Here is a 16,677-nt window from a genome sequence, read left to right on the forward strand (position 1 = left end):
CAGCATTCCTGCCTGAGCTCAGCCTCTCCTACACGCGGCGTGGGGCAGGAGCGCTGGCACAGCCCCTGGCCCCCGCCCGGGGCTGTGGACACGGTTTGGGTCCCTGCTTGGTTTGGGTTCCTGCCTCGGGGTGAGGAAAAACCCACCCGCGCCCCAGGGCAGCCCTGCCAGAGCCCTCCACACCGAGGGTCATGGCCTGTTCCCATGCCATGGCCAAACACCCCCAGCGGGAGCAGGTCTGTGCACGGAGGGGCTGAAGGTCCTGGCCTGGCTTTGCTCCAGCAGCACCGCTGGCTTGCACGGGAACAGGAGGGACAAGGGACAGGTCCCCGAGGGCTCCACTGTATCGCCCCACGCTGGGCAGTGAGATCCCCTTGCCAGTGCTGCCACGGCCAGGGAGCTGACTCAGCCCAGAGCTGGCAGTGCCCTGGTCCCCCAGCCCCCAGCAGCACTTGGTGGCCATGGGCAGCCCTGTGTTGGTGACCCTGCAGCGATGCCACTGATCACCGGGTATGTGGGACCCCGAGGGGAGACAGTGAGAGCCACACTGGACAGGGCTGGGAGCACAGAATGATCCCGTGCCCAGGAGGGATCCTGGCTGCCCGAGCCATCCCACTCGCACATCCCCTTCCTCACCCCATCGACCCCTCACGCTGCTTAAGCCCCTTTCATCCCCCCCCAGCCCCTAATGGGGAGGAAACAGCTTCTGGCCACAGGGAGGGTGGGCTGGGGGTCCTTCCAGGGCTGCCTCCCGCCCCGACAGCGGCCAGAGCCGGGAGCGAACCCAGGAGCACCCCGTCCCCCTCCCCACCAACTCTCCCGACTCCTGCTGCAGCACCCGGAGCTTCCCGGCCCCTTTTCCCACCGTGCTCCGGCTCAGCACCTTCGTCCCGTCCCGTCCATCCCGGAGTCCCCTCGGGCGGCCACGGGAGCCCCTCACTCACCCCAGGGTGCTGATGAAGCCATTGACGGAGCCCTCGGCGTACAGGGAGACGATGTCCCCGATGTGCAGGAAACTCGACATCTCATTCATGGTTACCCCGACCCGGCGCGGCGCCGCTTCCTCCCGCAGTCACCTTCCCGGGCCGAAATCCAGCATGGGCGAGGGGACCCGGGGGGTCCCTGCTCCGGGGGGTCCCTGCTCCGCGGCGGGGGTGATCCCAGCCCGGCTCCTGCCGCCAGCAGCACCGGGAGCGGGACGGGAGCGGAGCCCCACGCACAACTTTTACATGTGCTGGGCAGGAAGGGAGCCAGGGAGAGGAGGAGGAAGGGGAGGAGGAGGAGGGGGCGGGGGATGAAGCTCAGTGAGGGGTCCGCATGGGCTCTGTCCGTCTGTCCGTGCCCCGTCCCGCACAGCTGCGCTACCTGCGGCCAATGGAGCGGGATCAGGAAGTCCCGCCGGCAGCCCCGTGCGGGGAGGGGACCCGGGGCCGCCCGGGACGGGGGGGGCGAGGAGAGGCCCCACCCCCGCACCCGCCTCCCGTCGGGGGGGCCGTGGGGTGCGGGAGCTGCGCGCCCCGGTGCCCTCGGGGAGCCCCGGGTCCGGGGGGCGCAGCCACCGCCCCCCCACGGGGGTCCCCCGGCTCCGCTCACCGACCCCTGAACCCCGGGACGGAGCCCCTCGGCCGCCCCCTCGGGGTGCTCAGCCCCTGCACCCGGGACGGAGCCCCCCAGCTCGGGGGTCTCGCCGTCCCGCCGGGGCTGCACCGCTTGGAACGGCACCGGGCGCTTCCTGGGGAGCGCTGGGGGTCGCGGGGCACCCCCCGCACCGACGGGGAGCGGTGGGCACAGGCACCCCCCACACCCATCGACGTGGGGCGGTGGGCACAGGCACCCCCCACACCCATGGGCAAAAGCGAACGGCCACTGCCCCAGCCCCCTCTCCTGCCACCCCCGGTCCTGCTCTCGCCCTTCACTCCATCCTCCTCCTCCTCCCTCCGCAGCAGGAGCGGACACCGGGAGCTCCGCGTCCCTGTCCCTGTGCCCAGCGTATTCCCCGCCCGGGGCCGGCTCAGGATCCTGCACCGCCCGGGGCCGGGAGAGCCCCAGGTGAGGACAAGGCGGCTCTCGCTGGATTTTTCTGCCCCAGGCGAGCACTTGCGGCTTCCTGAAGCCTCCTGCCAGCTCTCGGCTCCCAGCAGGGCCAGTTCACACCTGCTTTGCCTCTCACCGTCCCCCCCTGTGCTCAGACCTGCTCCACTCACGGGCTGTCCCTCTGCATCCCCACACCACAGCCCTGCCCAGCCCGACACGGGCTTCACCCAGCACCCCAAAATGCCACACCCAACCCACCCATTACCACCGGGAGCCGTGGGCAGGAGGGAGACCCCTCACCCTTCCAGAGCCCACCCTGTCCCTGCAGCCTGCGAGGAGCTTTTCCAGCTGTCACTGCCAGGCTGGGCCAGCAGCTCCAGCTCCCAGTGTAACACCGGTGGGAAAGGGCCACGTCCTCAGAGCATCTTCTGGACAGCACAGGCGACCTAGTTCCTCACTTTAATTAAAACTTGCCTGCTGTAAAAACAATATCGGAAGGGGAAAAAGAAAAAAAAAAAGGCATGATGCTTTTCTCGTTTATTTCCCTCCTGTCCTCTTTTCTCGCAAACAAACACGGGTTTTCGGGAATATAAACCTTGCCCTAAATAGTGATTATTTTTTTTTTATCCACTAGGAAACGGACAGGTCCCCTGGCAGAACAAAGGGAAAAAAATTAGTGCAATTCCTCTGGGGGGAGATGTGAATTCAGGTCCATCAGGATTAGCTGCGTTTTCAGCACAGGACAAATTTAGCAGCCTTTATCTCAGGGCAACAGAGGGGGAAAAGAGAAGATCATGAGGAAAAAAAAAAATAACAACAACTTGCTGCTGTTAGAAGCAAATGAAGGTTTCACAACAGGAGCTCAAGGAAAGCCCCAAGGAACCAAAGACCAAAACTTCATGCCCAGATCAGCTGCTTTGATCCCAGACACGAGCGGTGCCTCAGTCGAGGGCACCTCACCGTGCCCAAGGCTGTGCCATGCCAGTCCCACCAGCCTTGCTGGACAGGGCTGGGCAAGGAAAATCCTCCAGAAATGCAAAAAAACCCCATCACAGTTAACAAACAGGCACTTGGCCTCGTTTCTCCCCCTCAGGAGAACTGGGAACAGCAGGACGAAGCCTCTTGAAGTGTCCATCCCTCCCACGGCAGAGGCAGCCCCTCCCCACACTGGGGTGGTGACAGTGTCCAGCTCGTGCTGGGGTTGAATGTTCCAGCTCAGCTGAGGGTGGGGAACCCAAAATGTTTCAGGGGTGCCCTCCTCTGCCCAGCCTGCACCCTGGGGATGGTGATACTACATCTCCAGATCCTCCCTGGATGGACCTGGGGTGCATAAAACCCTCCCCACCCTTCAGCCCTGGCTCACAACAGCTCTGACCCTGTGGTGGGCACAAATAGGGACCCCCAGCACCTACCACTAAGGTGGCACACAGAGAGCAGCACGGGCAGGTGGCTTCAAGGGAAGAAAAAAGTGCATTTTCCCTGTGGCTCAGTGGCTCTTGGCCACCCTCAGCGGAGCTGTGACCACACCGAGCCATCCCACTGCCCACCCTGGGTGTCCCCATCCTGCACGGGGTCCCTTGGCTGCTCCCAACCTTCAGAGATGTTCTGTGCACGGGTTCAGACCCCAGAACACCGTGAGGAGCTGCAAACAGCCTGCAGTGCTCAGGTGAGCGGGAGCCCTGGCCTTGGGGAGCTCGTGGCACATCACAGGGGGGCACCTCACTGGGCCAGCGCTCGACCCCGGGCCCTGGGGAGACACAAGAGTTAAAAATAAGAGCGTTTCCTTCCTCACCCCCTACTTTAAGCCATGTGATAGAGAAAAATTGGGAGTTTCTGCCTCCTGGAGAGGAAGCGGCTGCGGGGAGGCAGCCGGTGAGTCAGGCCAGCAGCACATCCCTATCCCTGAGGCACAGCCTCCATCTCTGGCAGTGTTGGAGCCACATTCCTTTCACATGCCGAAATTGCTCCTTTGCAGGCAACTGTTCAAGCTGCAGGGCCCCCTCCCTGCCCACAGGATGCTCCTTTGGCAAAACTCCCCTTACCTGCCCGCCCTTCCCACGGGGAGCCCGGCAGCCAGCACTCCCTGCTGTGGGCTGGTGTTGGCTTCCCAACCACACCACAGCCCTCCAGCAGCTCAGTGGGATTGTCTGGGGCTGGCCAGGAGCCCACCTGGAGCTTAGGTTTGTCCAGATGCTTTGGGAGCAGATCTGTGGCAGATGCAGAGGAGGGGGGTGGCTGTGCTGGCTGGGGCAGGTGGGCTGTGCTGTCCCAGCAGAACCCCCTGCCCTGCCAGGGCCCCCTCTGGCTTCTGCACGGGGCTCCTCGGGCATCCCAAACCAGGGCCGGGAACTGAAGGGTGAAACCACTTGGAAGAAGAAAGAGAAGACGAACTGTAGCTGCCTTTGTTTGAGGAGGAGGAAGGGAGACACTCAGTCCCTTGTGCTGAGCAGAGCAGGGAGCAAGACAGCTCTGCTGAGGGTCACACAGAGGAGGGGGATTCTTTGGCCAGGAGGAGAGTTTTCCCCCTTGTCCTGCTGGCTCTGGGTGTTCCCTGACCCCACTGCTGCCCACAGACCCAGCACAAAGGCTGCCTGGGCTCTGTGTGGAGCCTTTCATGCTGCTACCCGGTCCTCCCACCCCAGAGAGCAGCAGCCTTGGGGCAGGACCGATCCCAAGCTGCAGCTGCCAAAAAAGGGTTATTTCAACCCTGTTTCTCCTTCTGAGTGAGGATTTCAGAGCCCAGAACAGCTACCACTGAACAGAACCACTCCTTTGGTGCACAAGGTGCTACACACACCTGCAGCAGAGAGGGTTAGACCCCAGATCTGCTTTGCTTGAGCTGCAAACCCAAACCTCCCCCCAGCAGCCGCTTGAAAGGCGCCCCAAGGTCTGTGGGGGCAGGGCTGAGCCCCCTCGGGTGACTTCATTAACGGCGGAGACAGGAGCAGTTCCCTCCCGCCTGTCCCATCTGTGCCTCCGCCCGCGCCCGGCGCCTCCGACTGTGGCTGTGCCAACACCCTCCCGGGAGCAGCCACCAGCCCCCGAAATAGCTCTCAGACTGGATGACTTTGGCCCACATCCTCAAAGGTATTGAGGCTCGGGGTTACCTCGGAGCACCTGAGCCTCGGTCCCCACGGGGGTGGCAGGAGGTGGCCCGGGAAGGGGACAGTGCTGGGGCACACGTGGTCCTGCTCAGCTCAACCTCTCCACGCAGAGGGCGATGCCCACGCGGGTCTCACCCTGGCAAGGGAGAGGAGGGTGCCAGAGGAAAGTAGGGCAAAACAGAGCGATTCCTGCACTCCCACACTTGCTTCTTGCCCGTGCTCCCATCCACACATCCAAGCCCACTGGTGGGTTCATTCTGCTCCGAGGGTGAGCAGCAGGAGCTGAGGAGAGGGGAAGGATCCCCCATTCCCACCCTCCCTCCCGGGAAGGGTTAAACGACGCTCGCACCGGAGACACTTTGTACTTGGATTTAAAAATACAGCCAATGCCCCGGTGGCTCAGCGCCGTGCAAGGCACAGGTATATTTCCACACTTGAGCCAATAACCTTCCCCGAGGGAAATTTAGGCTTTTTATGATTAAAAGGGGAAAAAATAATAGTGGGGAATTAAATATAGTACAGAGCGAGAGAACAATTAGCAGTTGCCGTTAGCGACACCGGGCCAGGTTTGGGACAAACTCTGTGGTTGTCTGGAGAGCAGCAGGGCTGGGGACAGCCACTGGGTGACATGGGACAGGGAGGGATGCTCTGTCCTTGGCAGATGGCCCTCAGCAGCCTGGACCTGGCATGACCCAGACCCAGAGCAGCCTGCCAGGCCTGGCCACACCTCACGGGCAGGAGTTTTTTCTACCTTTGCTTTATCAAAAGCAAATGGAAGTGTTTGCACAGGCTTGTAACTTCCCTAATAAGCAAACACGGGTTAATTGAGAGGTGGAGAAGGGGTTGGGGCTGCCAGCTGTACCCTCACCCCGGGCCAGGATGGCAGCCAGTGGCAGAACAGATGAGGGAAGAGCCCCATTCCTCATCTCCCATTTCCCAGCCCTTCCCTGCAAGAGGTTTTGCATTGCCCAGCCCTCCTGGCTCCACAGCCACTCCCTGCCCTGTCCCTCACCTGTCACCCCTGTGCAGCCACCCTGCAAGCTCCTCCACAGCTGTGCAACTGTTTTGCTCCAAATCAGCTGATTTTTGCCCACTACAGTCATACCCAAGCGGGACCATCACTAACGTCTTTGCTGGCTCGTCCCCAAAGGACACACACAATTTATATCCTGGGAAAAGCCTCCTGTTATTCTCCCAAGCCCTTCTTCACATCAGGGCAGGGCCCAGACCAGACTATGGATGTTGGATGGGGCTTGGAGCAACCTGGTTTAGCAGAAGGTGTCCCTGCCTATGGCAGGGGCTGGAACAGGATGAGCTCTAAGCTCCCTTCCAACCCAAACCAGTCTGTGATTTCTGTGGGCAGATTTTCCTGAGCAGCCTCCAGCTCCAGAGCGACCCGAGCACGGCTGGAGTCAGATCACACCGAGTGTCTCAGCCCCTGAAGCTCCAGAGGAGCCAGTGGCACAGCCTGTCCTCTCAGCAGCTCTTTGGAGATGGATTGCCTGGCCAGGGAGCGTTTCCTCTGCTCCCAAGTGGTCCATGCAGGCCCCTCGCCCGGCCCACGCTCAGCACTCAGCCTGAATGAGCAGCACATCCCATTGGGAAACGCTGCCCAGCCACAGTCCGGGCTGGGCACAGTGCCCACTGAGCACTGCTGGCACCAGGGCAGGCTCTGCTCCATCCTCTGCCTCCAGCGGGGCTGTGGGCACACTTTGCCAGGCTGACTAAAAACGGGACACAACTGCCCCTGTTCCAGCTCCTCCTGGGGTGGTCTGGTCTGGAGGGCACAGGGTCCTGCAGGAACGTCACAGGGAGAAGGGACAGAGGAGCTGGGTCCCACTGCAGCCCTGCCTGGGCTCCATCTTTCCCTGTAAAGTTCCACATGAAATGGCTGAGCTGCAGTTCCTCCCTCCTCCCCAGCTTTTTAAGGTAAGTTAGTGCCAATCAACCTAATTACAGCCTTCGCTGAGCAAACCACACACCTTCCTGCTGAGTGACAGGCTGGGTAACCAGGTGGCCCAGGGCCAGGGCCAGCTGCCTCCCAGGTGGGGACAGGCCACTGCCCCTGCCACAGTGGTCACATCTCAAGGGATGGGGGACAGGCAGATGACCCCCCCCACTCCAGCAGTGTCCTGGGCTCCCTCGGTGTGGCAATGGAAGGACAAGGGCTGCTGGGCTGCAGCACAGGGGCTCCTGCTCCCAGGTCACAGGACACGCTGAGGTTGATGCTGTTCACCCCATGGGAGGAGATCCCATGCCCTGCTGTACCCCCATCCCAGCCAGGCAAGCCAGGGCTGTCCAGGCACCTGGTGCAGCCCACGGTCACAGAATCATGGAGTGGTTTGGATTGGAAGGGACCTTAAAGCCCACCCAGTCCCATCCCCTGCCACAGGCAGGGACACTTTCTACAAGCCCCATCCAACCTGGCCTTGGACACTTCCAGGGATGGAGCAGCCACAGCTTCTCTGGGCAACCTGTGCCAGGGCCTCCCCACCCTCACAGTGAAGGATTTCTTCCATATTATCCCTTCTGTGTATGTATTTACTGTCACCTCAAACTGGGGACCAGGTACAGTGCAGACTGCTGGGAGGTGAGTGCAGGGAGCAGGGTGTGCCCTGACCCAGCGTCTGCAGACACCCAGAGCAAACCCCAGGTGAGCCTCCTGCCAACCAAAGACCCCCCAGACATGAGCACGCCCAGGGCAGGACTCACCATGGTCAGGCTTCACAGACCCCACGGCCCCAGAGCTGTGGGAAGGAAACCACCCCTGGGAAATGACCACTGCCCCCTCCCCAGCTGACTCCCTCCCTTTTAAACCTCCACCCACCACTGCAATTAAGGGGCCAGGATGGGTTCACCTGCCCACACACACCTGGGTGATGCTGGACCAAAGATTTGGGCTCTTGGTTGCTTCCCGTTTACGATTTGCTAAGGAATGTCGGGTGTGAGGTAACAGTCCCTCATGGGACACATTTCCATCCTCCTGGTGACGGGTGTCCCTCCCAGGTGAGGGGCATCCTCCCATCCCGTCATGCAGGAGAGTGAAGAGAGGCTGGATGTGAACCCCAGCAGCAGTGAACAAACCCCAAAGCGGGTCCAAAACCTGCTGAGGAGGAATCGGCCCCGGCAGCACCGGGAGGATGGGCAATATCCAGCCTGGGATCCGATTTCAAGGGATCGGCCACATCCAGTTCTGAGAACAACTCGCTGGGTGTGATGGAGGGAGCGCCGGGCTCGGGGAGGGCAGGAGGAAGCTGCTCCCCCTGCTCCCAGCCCAGCCCTGTGCTCTGCTCCAGCTCCTCTCCAGCCCCTGCTCCTGCAGCAGGATCGGTGAGGAGCAAAGCTGGAGGACCCGGAATCACCTCCTCGGGATGAGTCACCCCCTGTGCCAGGGCGGTTCCGAGGCAGCTTCCACTGGCACAGAGAAACGCACTGAACAAAGACCCAAAATCCCTGTTTGTTGTGGAGGGAAGAGTTAGTCATGTTTGTGCTCCGTGCTGCTGAGTCACCCCGAGCCACGAGCGCGGGATGAGGGACAGAGAGGGTGGGAGCCGCTGTTCACTGATTTGACATGTAAATCAGTCGGGGGGTGGTGACGGTGCCATAAACCAGGACAGTCACAGGCCGGGAGGGAAGAGCCAGAGCTGGGCAGAGTTTACAGCTGGGAAAGAAAAAGGGAACCACAGAAGTATTTTATTTGTAGGGCCAGAGCTGGCTTTAAAAATTATAGGTAACATTATATCATATTTTATATCCCACCACCAGGGCCCAAAGCTGTTTTCTGTGCTGCAGCAGAGACAGCTGCATGGATGCAGCAGCTGTGGATGCCCCATCCCAGGAAGCATTCCAGGCCAGGTTGGATGGACCTTAAAGCCCATCCAGTTCCACCCTCTGCCAAGGGCAGGGACACCTGCCTTGAGACCAGTTTGCTCCAACCTGGCCTTGAACACTTCCAGGGATGAAATAGGTGTGTCTGTAGCCCACATCCACAAAGGGTTTCAAATCATTCCCCAAAGTAAAGCAGGAATGAAATCTGCCTGGAAAAGCAGCCCTTGTTCCCACTGTGGCTGCGGCAGAACCTCAGCCCGTGACAGGAGAATTTCCTACCCACGGCTCCTGGGCTGCCTGCGCCAGGGCTTGAATCGTTTCTCTCTTCCATGCAGAAGTCAGAGGATTTCCTTGAAAATAAAGTCTTTGTTTGGCAAATATTCCTCCCGTCTGGTGCAGGGCTGTGAGTGCCCTTTGTTGGTTCTGTGACAATCCCTTCCCCAGCCAGAGCGATGCCAGCGGCACAGAGGAGCCATCCCAGGGGCAGAGGGGGGACCCCACAGCCCCAGGGTGATGCCAGGGGCACAGAGGGGACCCCACAGCCCCAGGGTGATGCCAGGGGCACAGAGGGGACCCCACAGCCCCAGGGTGATGCCAGGGGCACAGAGGGGACCCCACAGCCCCAGGGTGATGCCAGGGGCACAGAGGGGATCCCACAGCCCCAGGGTGATGCCAGGGGCACAGAGGGGACCCTGTGTCCTGCCCAAGCTGCCGGGGCAGGGAGGAGCTGCCGCCTGTGCCAGAGAACAGGTTTGTTGTGTCACAAATACCAGGCTACATCCTTAGCGGTTTCAAATGTGGGGCACAGACCGTGGAGCTGTTCTGTGCTTTTGGAGCACCTGAAATAACGGGATCTGCAGCTGGAGGCGACCGCCTGGAGCCTCCTGGCCCCATCATCATACAAATGGGTCATAATAAAAAATAAATTAGTGTGAGTCCACAGAAAGCAGCAGAGCTCTATCGCTTTCACAGGCTGAGGATCCCCATGAATATTTCATTTAAAATATTCTGTTCTGTTGGCTCGGATCACTGGAATATCCGAGTGGCTCACATTTGTAATTTGCAACTTTACAACGGCTCCGTGAGCCCTGGAAATCTCAGCCTGGACATTATTCCAGGCCCCAGCCCTCTCTTTCCCTCTGTGTTGGTGCAGCACTGTGCCCAGAGGAGGCCACGACTGGGGCTTTGTGGTGCTGCCGAAGGTGCAGTGAGCAGAACAAGCCCCTGTGTCCCAGGACAAGGCTGCAGCCAAGAGCAGGATGATGGCAATGGCACTGAGCTGCTGGTGCTGGAGCAGTGCCACCAGCCCATCCATCTCCACAGCTGGAAGAGCCAGAACAGCCAGAGCACTCCAGCTCTGGATCCTCCTTCTCCATCAGTGTAGGGGAAGCCAGCGAGGTTGGCAGAGGCTCTTCAGCTCACACGATTTGTGAGCAGCTTCCCCTGCTCTCAAACCACGCTGGTGTTTGTAAACAACCTTAAAATACAGCGAGCAGGATGTGGGAGCATCACGTGAACCTTGTCAGGGTGACAAGTGCTCTCAGGGGGCAGAGCAGCTCCCCGAGCCCATCCCTGCCAGCCTGACCCGGCATTGCCAAGGCCAGCCCAGGGCAGTGTCTCCATATCCCACAGGGATGCTGGGATGCTGTGGAAACGACTGGCTGCCCCTGCCAGACCCCGTTTAGCAGAGGGCAGCAGCTGCTTCCCTCAGAGATGCACATAACCCTGAAAGGAGCTGCCCTGTGGTGACTCAGCCAAGGCAAACCCTTCCTCCTGACACCTCCGTGGTGTTTGACACTTGCCCTGGCAGAGGCCGAGTGCTAATAATACCCACATTTTATATAGCCCTTTGCTTCGGGAAATCTCGGGCGGTTTTGCACAGAAGTGAAGTCTATTTGGAGCTCAAGGCTTCTAAGGATGTGTCAAGGACACAGTTTTGTTACCCAGGAAGGCATGGTGGGCAGGGTCTATTGCCAGGGTGGCTCTGCATTGGCAGGAAAGTAACGATGCCCGTGTTAATGTGCCATTGCTGAGTCCAAAATAAACACCCCGGAGGTGGTCAGGGAGTGCATCTCCCTCACAGCCCTGGTTTCAGGTTTGGCAGCACGGCTGCTACATCCCCATTCTGTGATGTCCCCAGAGATGGGCAGGAGCACGAGGTGGCTGTGAGAGCATCCCACGCTGTGCCAGGAGCCACATCCACTCCTGGCACAACCAAACTCTCCCCTGCAGCCACATCAGGTGCCCAACCCCGGGCGGGCGTGGGGAGGGACCCGGCGAGGCCTCAGGGCTGGTCCCACAGAGCCCTGAGGAGCACAGAGGGAAGCCCTGGGAGTGCTGCAGCGTTCACTGCCGGCCGTGTCCCGGGCAGGTCGGCTGGGTGTGTGCTTCCTGGCATACAATTCCCAGATTAGCAGGGGCTGGGCTGCCAGCAGCTCCTCTGGCCCGTGACCGCGGGGCTGGGAACCACTGCGGGCTCAGGGTGCAGGAGCCTGGTGCTGCCCAGCACAGGCAGGGCATGGGATGGGCTGAGGGTGCAGGATTGGGACACCTCGTCCCTGCACCCAAGGGAAAATGAAGGGACACTTCACAGTTTGGATTGGAAAGGACCTTAACAACCATCTCACTGCACCCTCTGCCACGGGCAGGGACACCTTCCGCTGGCCCAGGCTGCTCCAACCCCTTCCAACCCAGCCTTGGACACTTCCAGGGATGGGGCAGCCACAGCTTCTCCAGCCCACAAGGACAGAGCTCCAACCCCCCTCCAATACCTCTGTCAGAGGTTGGCTTTAGCCTCCGGGGATGGAGATCAGCCAAACTGATCCCACCGATCCTTTTACAGTGTGTGGGGAACAGAGGCAGAGGCCTCTTCTTACCCAGAAATTAATAAATAAAACCCTTAAAAGCCACAGAGAATAAATAATGAAAAAGCTGGAGGGTGGAAGGGTTGGGAAAGGAGGAAAAGTAATTCAGTGCAGAACAGTTTAATAAGGGAAAGTGAATAATCAGAGGGAGAAGTGAGAACATTTTAGTCACACTAAATGCTTAATCTAAAAAAAATAAATAATAATAATAAAAACTTCAAACCAAAGCCAGGCCGTGGCAGTCGGGCGGGTGAGACTGAAGGGTCCTTCCCGGGGAACAGGAAAGGGGGAAGGAAAAAGGAAAACGTGGTATGTTCATTAAGCAGATGAAAAAGAAGAGGAAAGAGCTGGAGCTGAGGAGCCGTTCGGCCGGTACCGGGATGGGGAGTGAAGCAGCAGCGCTGAGCTCTCCCTGCCCCAGGGGCTGCCGGTGTGGGCTGGTCCGTCCGGAGCTGCTCCTGCCTCCCCCACGAGCTGGATTTGGGGAGGGAAGGATGCACCTCAGGGACCGAAGTGGCTGGCACAGAGTGGCACCGCCATCCCCCTCCCTGCCCTGGTGCCCGTTCCCACGCTGACAGGGCTCCCGGGGCTGCCCCGTGCCCCAAACCGGGCCCTGCGGCGGGCACGGGGCTCTGGGCACCCCCGGCACCCCCGGCCGGGGCTGGACCCGCGTCCCCGCGGCACACGCAGGGGCACGGAGCAGGGCTGAGCTGGAACCCCCGCTGCCGGCACCCCCTGGCCTCCAGCCCCCTTTGCTGCCCCGGAGAAGCTGGACACCAGCAATTCCCAGGGGCTTCGGCTCCGGGAGCCGCGCCAGGAACGTCCCTGCCTTTATCTGCCCTGGAGCCGCGCTCGTGAATCGGCATCTGTTCCCAGACACCCCTCGGGGGCTGAAAGGAGCTTCTGTGCGGCCCCGGGACGCGGAGCTCATGGCAGAGGGTTCGCAGGGAGAAGCATCTCCTGGAACTCGGGCTGCGTTCCAAAGCGCTCCGAGCCCGCTCTGCCCACGCGCTGCGGAGCCGAGCACGGAGAAAGAACAGCCCCGTGGAACGCCCGGGGGAGACAAAACCCGCCCGGGGGAGACAAAACCCGCCCGGGGGAGACAAAACCCACCCCCACGCTTCGCTTCCCAGCGTTACTGGGGAGCTTCCCACCCCCGGCTGCAGCTCCCGAGGACACGCCAGCACATCTGGCCCCGCGGGAGGGGGAGGCGGGGATGCTGAGGTGACCCCCCTGCAGACGTGCCCGGCGGGCAGTGAGGGCACAGAACCCCCTCCCCACCTCCAGACGTGCTCTTCCTGTGCAGGGAGCGAAGGAAGTCGCCTTTTCCTCTCTCCCGGGCTGTCCCTGTCTTTGGGAGGAGTGTGCTGGCGCTCGGCTGCCCTCGACTCACACTGAGGGCAGCTGAAAGAGAGCCAGGCTGGGAAACTCCCCACGGGGTTGGAGGCTTTCCACAGCCCTGGTCTGATACTGGCCAAATTTTGCCAGTCCAAATTTTAGAGGCATTTAGAAGTCTGGCACTGACCCATGAGATGCTTTAGAGGGAAGGAGCTGGTATGGAACCCCTCATAGGAACGGGGAAACTGAGGCAGGGAGTGCAGAGCCAGCTTCTCACAGGGGAGACTCAAAACTGGGCTCCTCACCCGGAACGTGCTGGGTTTGGCTGCAGAAGGCACCAGATTTTCTAAAGTGTTGCCCACCCGACATCGGCACTGCCCGGGGTGCCAAACCCACAGGGGGACGGAAAACCCCTCTGGTCTGTGCTGAGACGGTGCCTTGCAGGACCACAGCGCCCTGTCCCCGCTGTCCCCGCTGTCCCCGCAGCCGGACCCGGCGCTGCCCGTGTTCCCCGGCTCGGCCCGGCTCGGCTCAGCTCGGTTGGAAGTCGGACAGTGCCACCTGGTGCTCCGAGGAGATTCAGAATCACAGAATCCTCCTGTGGTTTGGGTTGGGAGAGTCCTTAAAGCTCATCCTGTTCCACCCCCTGCCATGGGCAGGGACACCTTCCACTAGCCCGGGTTGCTCCAAGCCCCATCCAACCTGGCTTTGGACACTTCCAGGGATGGGGCAGCCACAGTTTCTCTGGGCACCCTGTGCCAGGGCCTCCCCACCCTCACAGACAAGAATTCCTTGCCTGTGTCCCATCTAACCCTGTCCTCTGGCAGTTTAAACCTGCCCTTTCAGTTTAATTCTCTCCCCATGGCTCTGTCCAGGGGGTTCTGCTCCCCCTGGGCTGGAGGGGGTGGAGGATCTCACCTCCTGGTCAGCACCACGTCAGAGGGGTCTGCAGGGGTATCAGCAGCCACACACAGAAGAGACTCCTCTTCCCTTTCCATCTCGCTTTCCAGGGCATGAGGCTGCAGTGGGGAAAAACAGGCAAAAGATGCTGTCAGTGCTGACAAAGTGTCTCTGTACAACAGCTCGATTCTGATGTAACTGAGCCCAGCAGCTGAGCTTGGAAAATTCTCTACCTCTCCCCCCACCCCTGCTGTGCCAATTCATCACCCAGAGATCTCAGAGCACCTCATGCAGCTGAGCAGACATCTCTGGGCCTGGATGGGAAACTGAGGCCAGAAGTGCCAGCACTGCCCACTGCTGACCAGCAGCACCCCAAGACCATTCCCTGCTCAGCTGGGGTTTTTTTTACCCTCAAAAAATATGATCTAAAAGTGCTATGACATCATGACTGGTTAAACCCAAGATTCTGTCACCCTTCCTGTTCTCTGCCTCTGCCATCACCTGGCACAGAGCACAGCCCTCCTCCCCCAGGAAGGGTGTTGTCACCTCAGCCCCTCGCTCGTGCTGGCACCAGAGGAGGGCTCACACAGCACAGCTCCCTTTTCCTGCTCCCTTTTCCAGCAGCAGCACAGATTTAAACACCAATCATTGGTGAAACCACATTCTAAAATGCCATGAGAATCCTGAATGCAGAGGCCCCATCTCCACAGCTGCTGTGCATCTCTTATTTCCACCAGCAAATATATCTCTTTACTTCACCAGCAAAAGGAGGTGCTGGAAGGAGGAGCTGGTGAGAGCTGGGAACATTTCACGTTGGCATCAGTGATCACAAAGCCAGGGCAGCAGAGCCAGCTGGGAATTGCTGCCTCCACGTCCCAGAGCCTCTGCAGCAGCACGATAGGCTGGCTGCACACAGGATTTACACCACTGCTCCAGCATCTTCCCACCAGCATTTCTCGAGGTCCATACTTGCCATTCCCATAACAGAGATGGTCCTTTTTCCCTTTATCCCTGATATCCACCCCCCCAACCCTCTCCAGTGCTGTTTGGGGACACAGCACAGGAAGTCCCCACAAACTCAGTCCCCACAGCTCAGTCCCCACAAGCTCCTTGTGCTTTTGCTGTAAGCACAGATTTGTCCAACAATCCTGCACAGCTTGTTTTCCACATCTTTTACTGCTCAGTGTGAGCAGCAGGAGCCCTGTTATAGCTGGTATTGGAGCATTTCTGGTTCCTAATAGGAAATTTCTGTGTTGATGCACCACAAAAAAAAGTCACCAGTGGCAGAGGCAGTTCACACCAAGGGACCTGGGAATTGCTGTTGGCTGCCCAGCACCACTTTCCCAGCTGGTTTTCTGCAGCCAGACCAAGAGGTGTTGTGCAATATATGCACAAGGTGGAAGGGAAGTGGTTTGCCAAAAGGAAGGGTTTTAGAGGAGATTCACAACTGCAGAAGTTCTCGCCAGAGCTGCCACCTAATGAGGTAATTCTGGAGGATGCTAAATCTGAAATGGTGGTGGGGCTCAGGATTGATGTGGGTGTGGTGGGGAGAAGCCCAGGACTTGTTCTGCAGTAGAGGAACAGCTTAAACCTGGCCACACATCACACCAGGTGTGCACAGGAACAGCCACCACCAGCACAGATCAGTCACCCACAGTCAGGGACATCAGACTCAAACAGCCACATTTCCCTCCAAAACTCACCCCCAGCTCGATGCAGAATTGGGATTGGTGGTGGGAGCTGGACCCCCACCAGGTCCAGGAGCTTCTCAGTGGGTGCCCCTGGGAGGAAGGCAGAGCCCTTGGTACCAGGCTGGTGGGGACAGTCCCCCTCAGCTGATCCCTCACCTCCCTCTGCTCTGTGATTGTTTTACCTCCCTGAGAGCCACCTCTGGCCAGGGCACCTCTCTCCCAGCCCCTGTTCCCACAGTCACTGTGGGTGTCCTTTGCTTCTCCCTCCACATCCAGCTTTCCACTGTGTCAGTGCAGCCACCACCCTCAGCAGGGTCTGCCAAGGCCACATGCCCAGCAACCCTCACCTCCAAGGGAGCCAGGGCAGGACCCTCTGCAGCCGGGGGCCCATTTTCCATGGAAAAGCTCAGCCAAGTAAGCCAAGAGCTCAGAAATCTCTGGCTCTGGGACAGGGAACATCCCCGAGGGCACACACAGAACTCCTGCCGTTGGACAGGCAGGTGTGATAAGCAGCAGTCAGGCGTCTGTACCGGCCCCAAACCTCTGCTTATCTGGCCCTTTGCAGCCCCAGCAGCGCCCCTGGCAGCGTCCCGAGGAGCGAGGAGAGGAAAAGCAGCCGGGGCAGATCGCTGAACCCTCAGCACCGCAGCTATCTCGCTCCCCGCGGTGAATCACACCCCCTCTTTCCAGCTGCTGGGATTTTTCAGGGGATTTCAAATTTCCTAAAGCACTTGGTGTGAACCAGCTCTGCCACCGGTGGCTTTTTTTTCTGGTGGATCGACACAAGTTTCCTCCTGGAAACCAGAAATGCTCCAGTAGGAACTGTAACGGGGCTCCTTTGGAAACCCGGCAGAGGGCAAACCTTGAGGTGCAGCCTTGACGAAAAGGTCAGAAAACCACTGGAGAGCCCAGGGAGAC

At 59.8% G+C, this 16,677-nt stretch overlaps 2 protein-coding genes across 3 annotated transcripts in view; one reads left to right on the forward strand and one right to left on the reverse strand.

Annotated features, from left to right (window-relative positions):
• Positions 1 to 1,355, reverse strand: part of ITPR3 (inositol 1,4,5-trisphosphate receptor type 3) — a 36,072-nt gene extending 34,717 nt beyond the window's left edge. For both annotated transcript variants that reach the window (XM_032710378.1, XM_032710377.1), the window contains exon 1: positions 945 to 1,355. In XM_032710378.1, coding sequence (XP_032566269.1) covers positions 945 to 1,033 — 89 coding nt within the window. In that variant the 5' untranslated portion in view covers positions 1,034 to 1,355. The remainder of the gene's footprint in view (positions 1 to 944) is intronic.
• On the forward strand, positions 1,318 to 16,429 carry LOC116798172 (proline-rich protein 2-like). The gene is made up of 3 exons (XM_032710347.1): positions 1,318 to 2,049; positions 13,613 to 13,714; positions 16,325 to 16,429. Exons 1-3 carry the CDS (start codon positions 1,318 to 1,320, stop codon positions 16,427 to 16,429), a joined length of 939 nt encoding a protein of 312 aa, XP_032566238.1.
• The last annotated feature ends 248 nt before the right edge of the window (positions 16,430 to 16,677 follow it).

This window comes from Chiroxiphia lanceolata, chromosome 25, assembly GCF_009829145.1.
Source record: "Chiroxiphia lanceolata isolate bChiLan1 chromosome 25, bChiLan1.pri, whole genome shotgun sequence".
Classification (NCBI taxonomy): Eukaryota; Metazoa; Chordata; class Aves; order Passeriformes; family Pipridae; genus Chiroxiphia; species Chiroxiphia lanceolata.

Coding starts and splice junctions, on each gene's coding strand:
- LOC116798172 (XM_032710347.1), top strand. CDS start 1,318: ATGGGCTCTGTCCGTCTGTCCGTGCCCCGTCCCGCACAGCTGCGCTAC. Junction 2,050..13,612: donor CGGGGCCGGGAGAGCCCCAG/GTGAGGACAAGG, acceptor GGTGCCTTGCAG/GACCACAGCGCCCTGTCCCC. Junction 13,715..16,324: donor TCGGCTCAGCTCGGTTGGAA/GTCGGACAGTGC, acceptor GGCCCTTTGCAG/CCCCAGCAGCGCCCCTGGCA.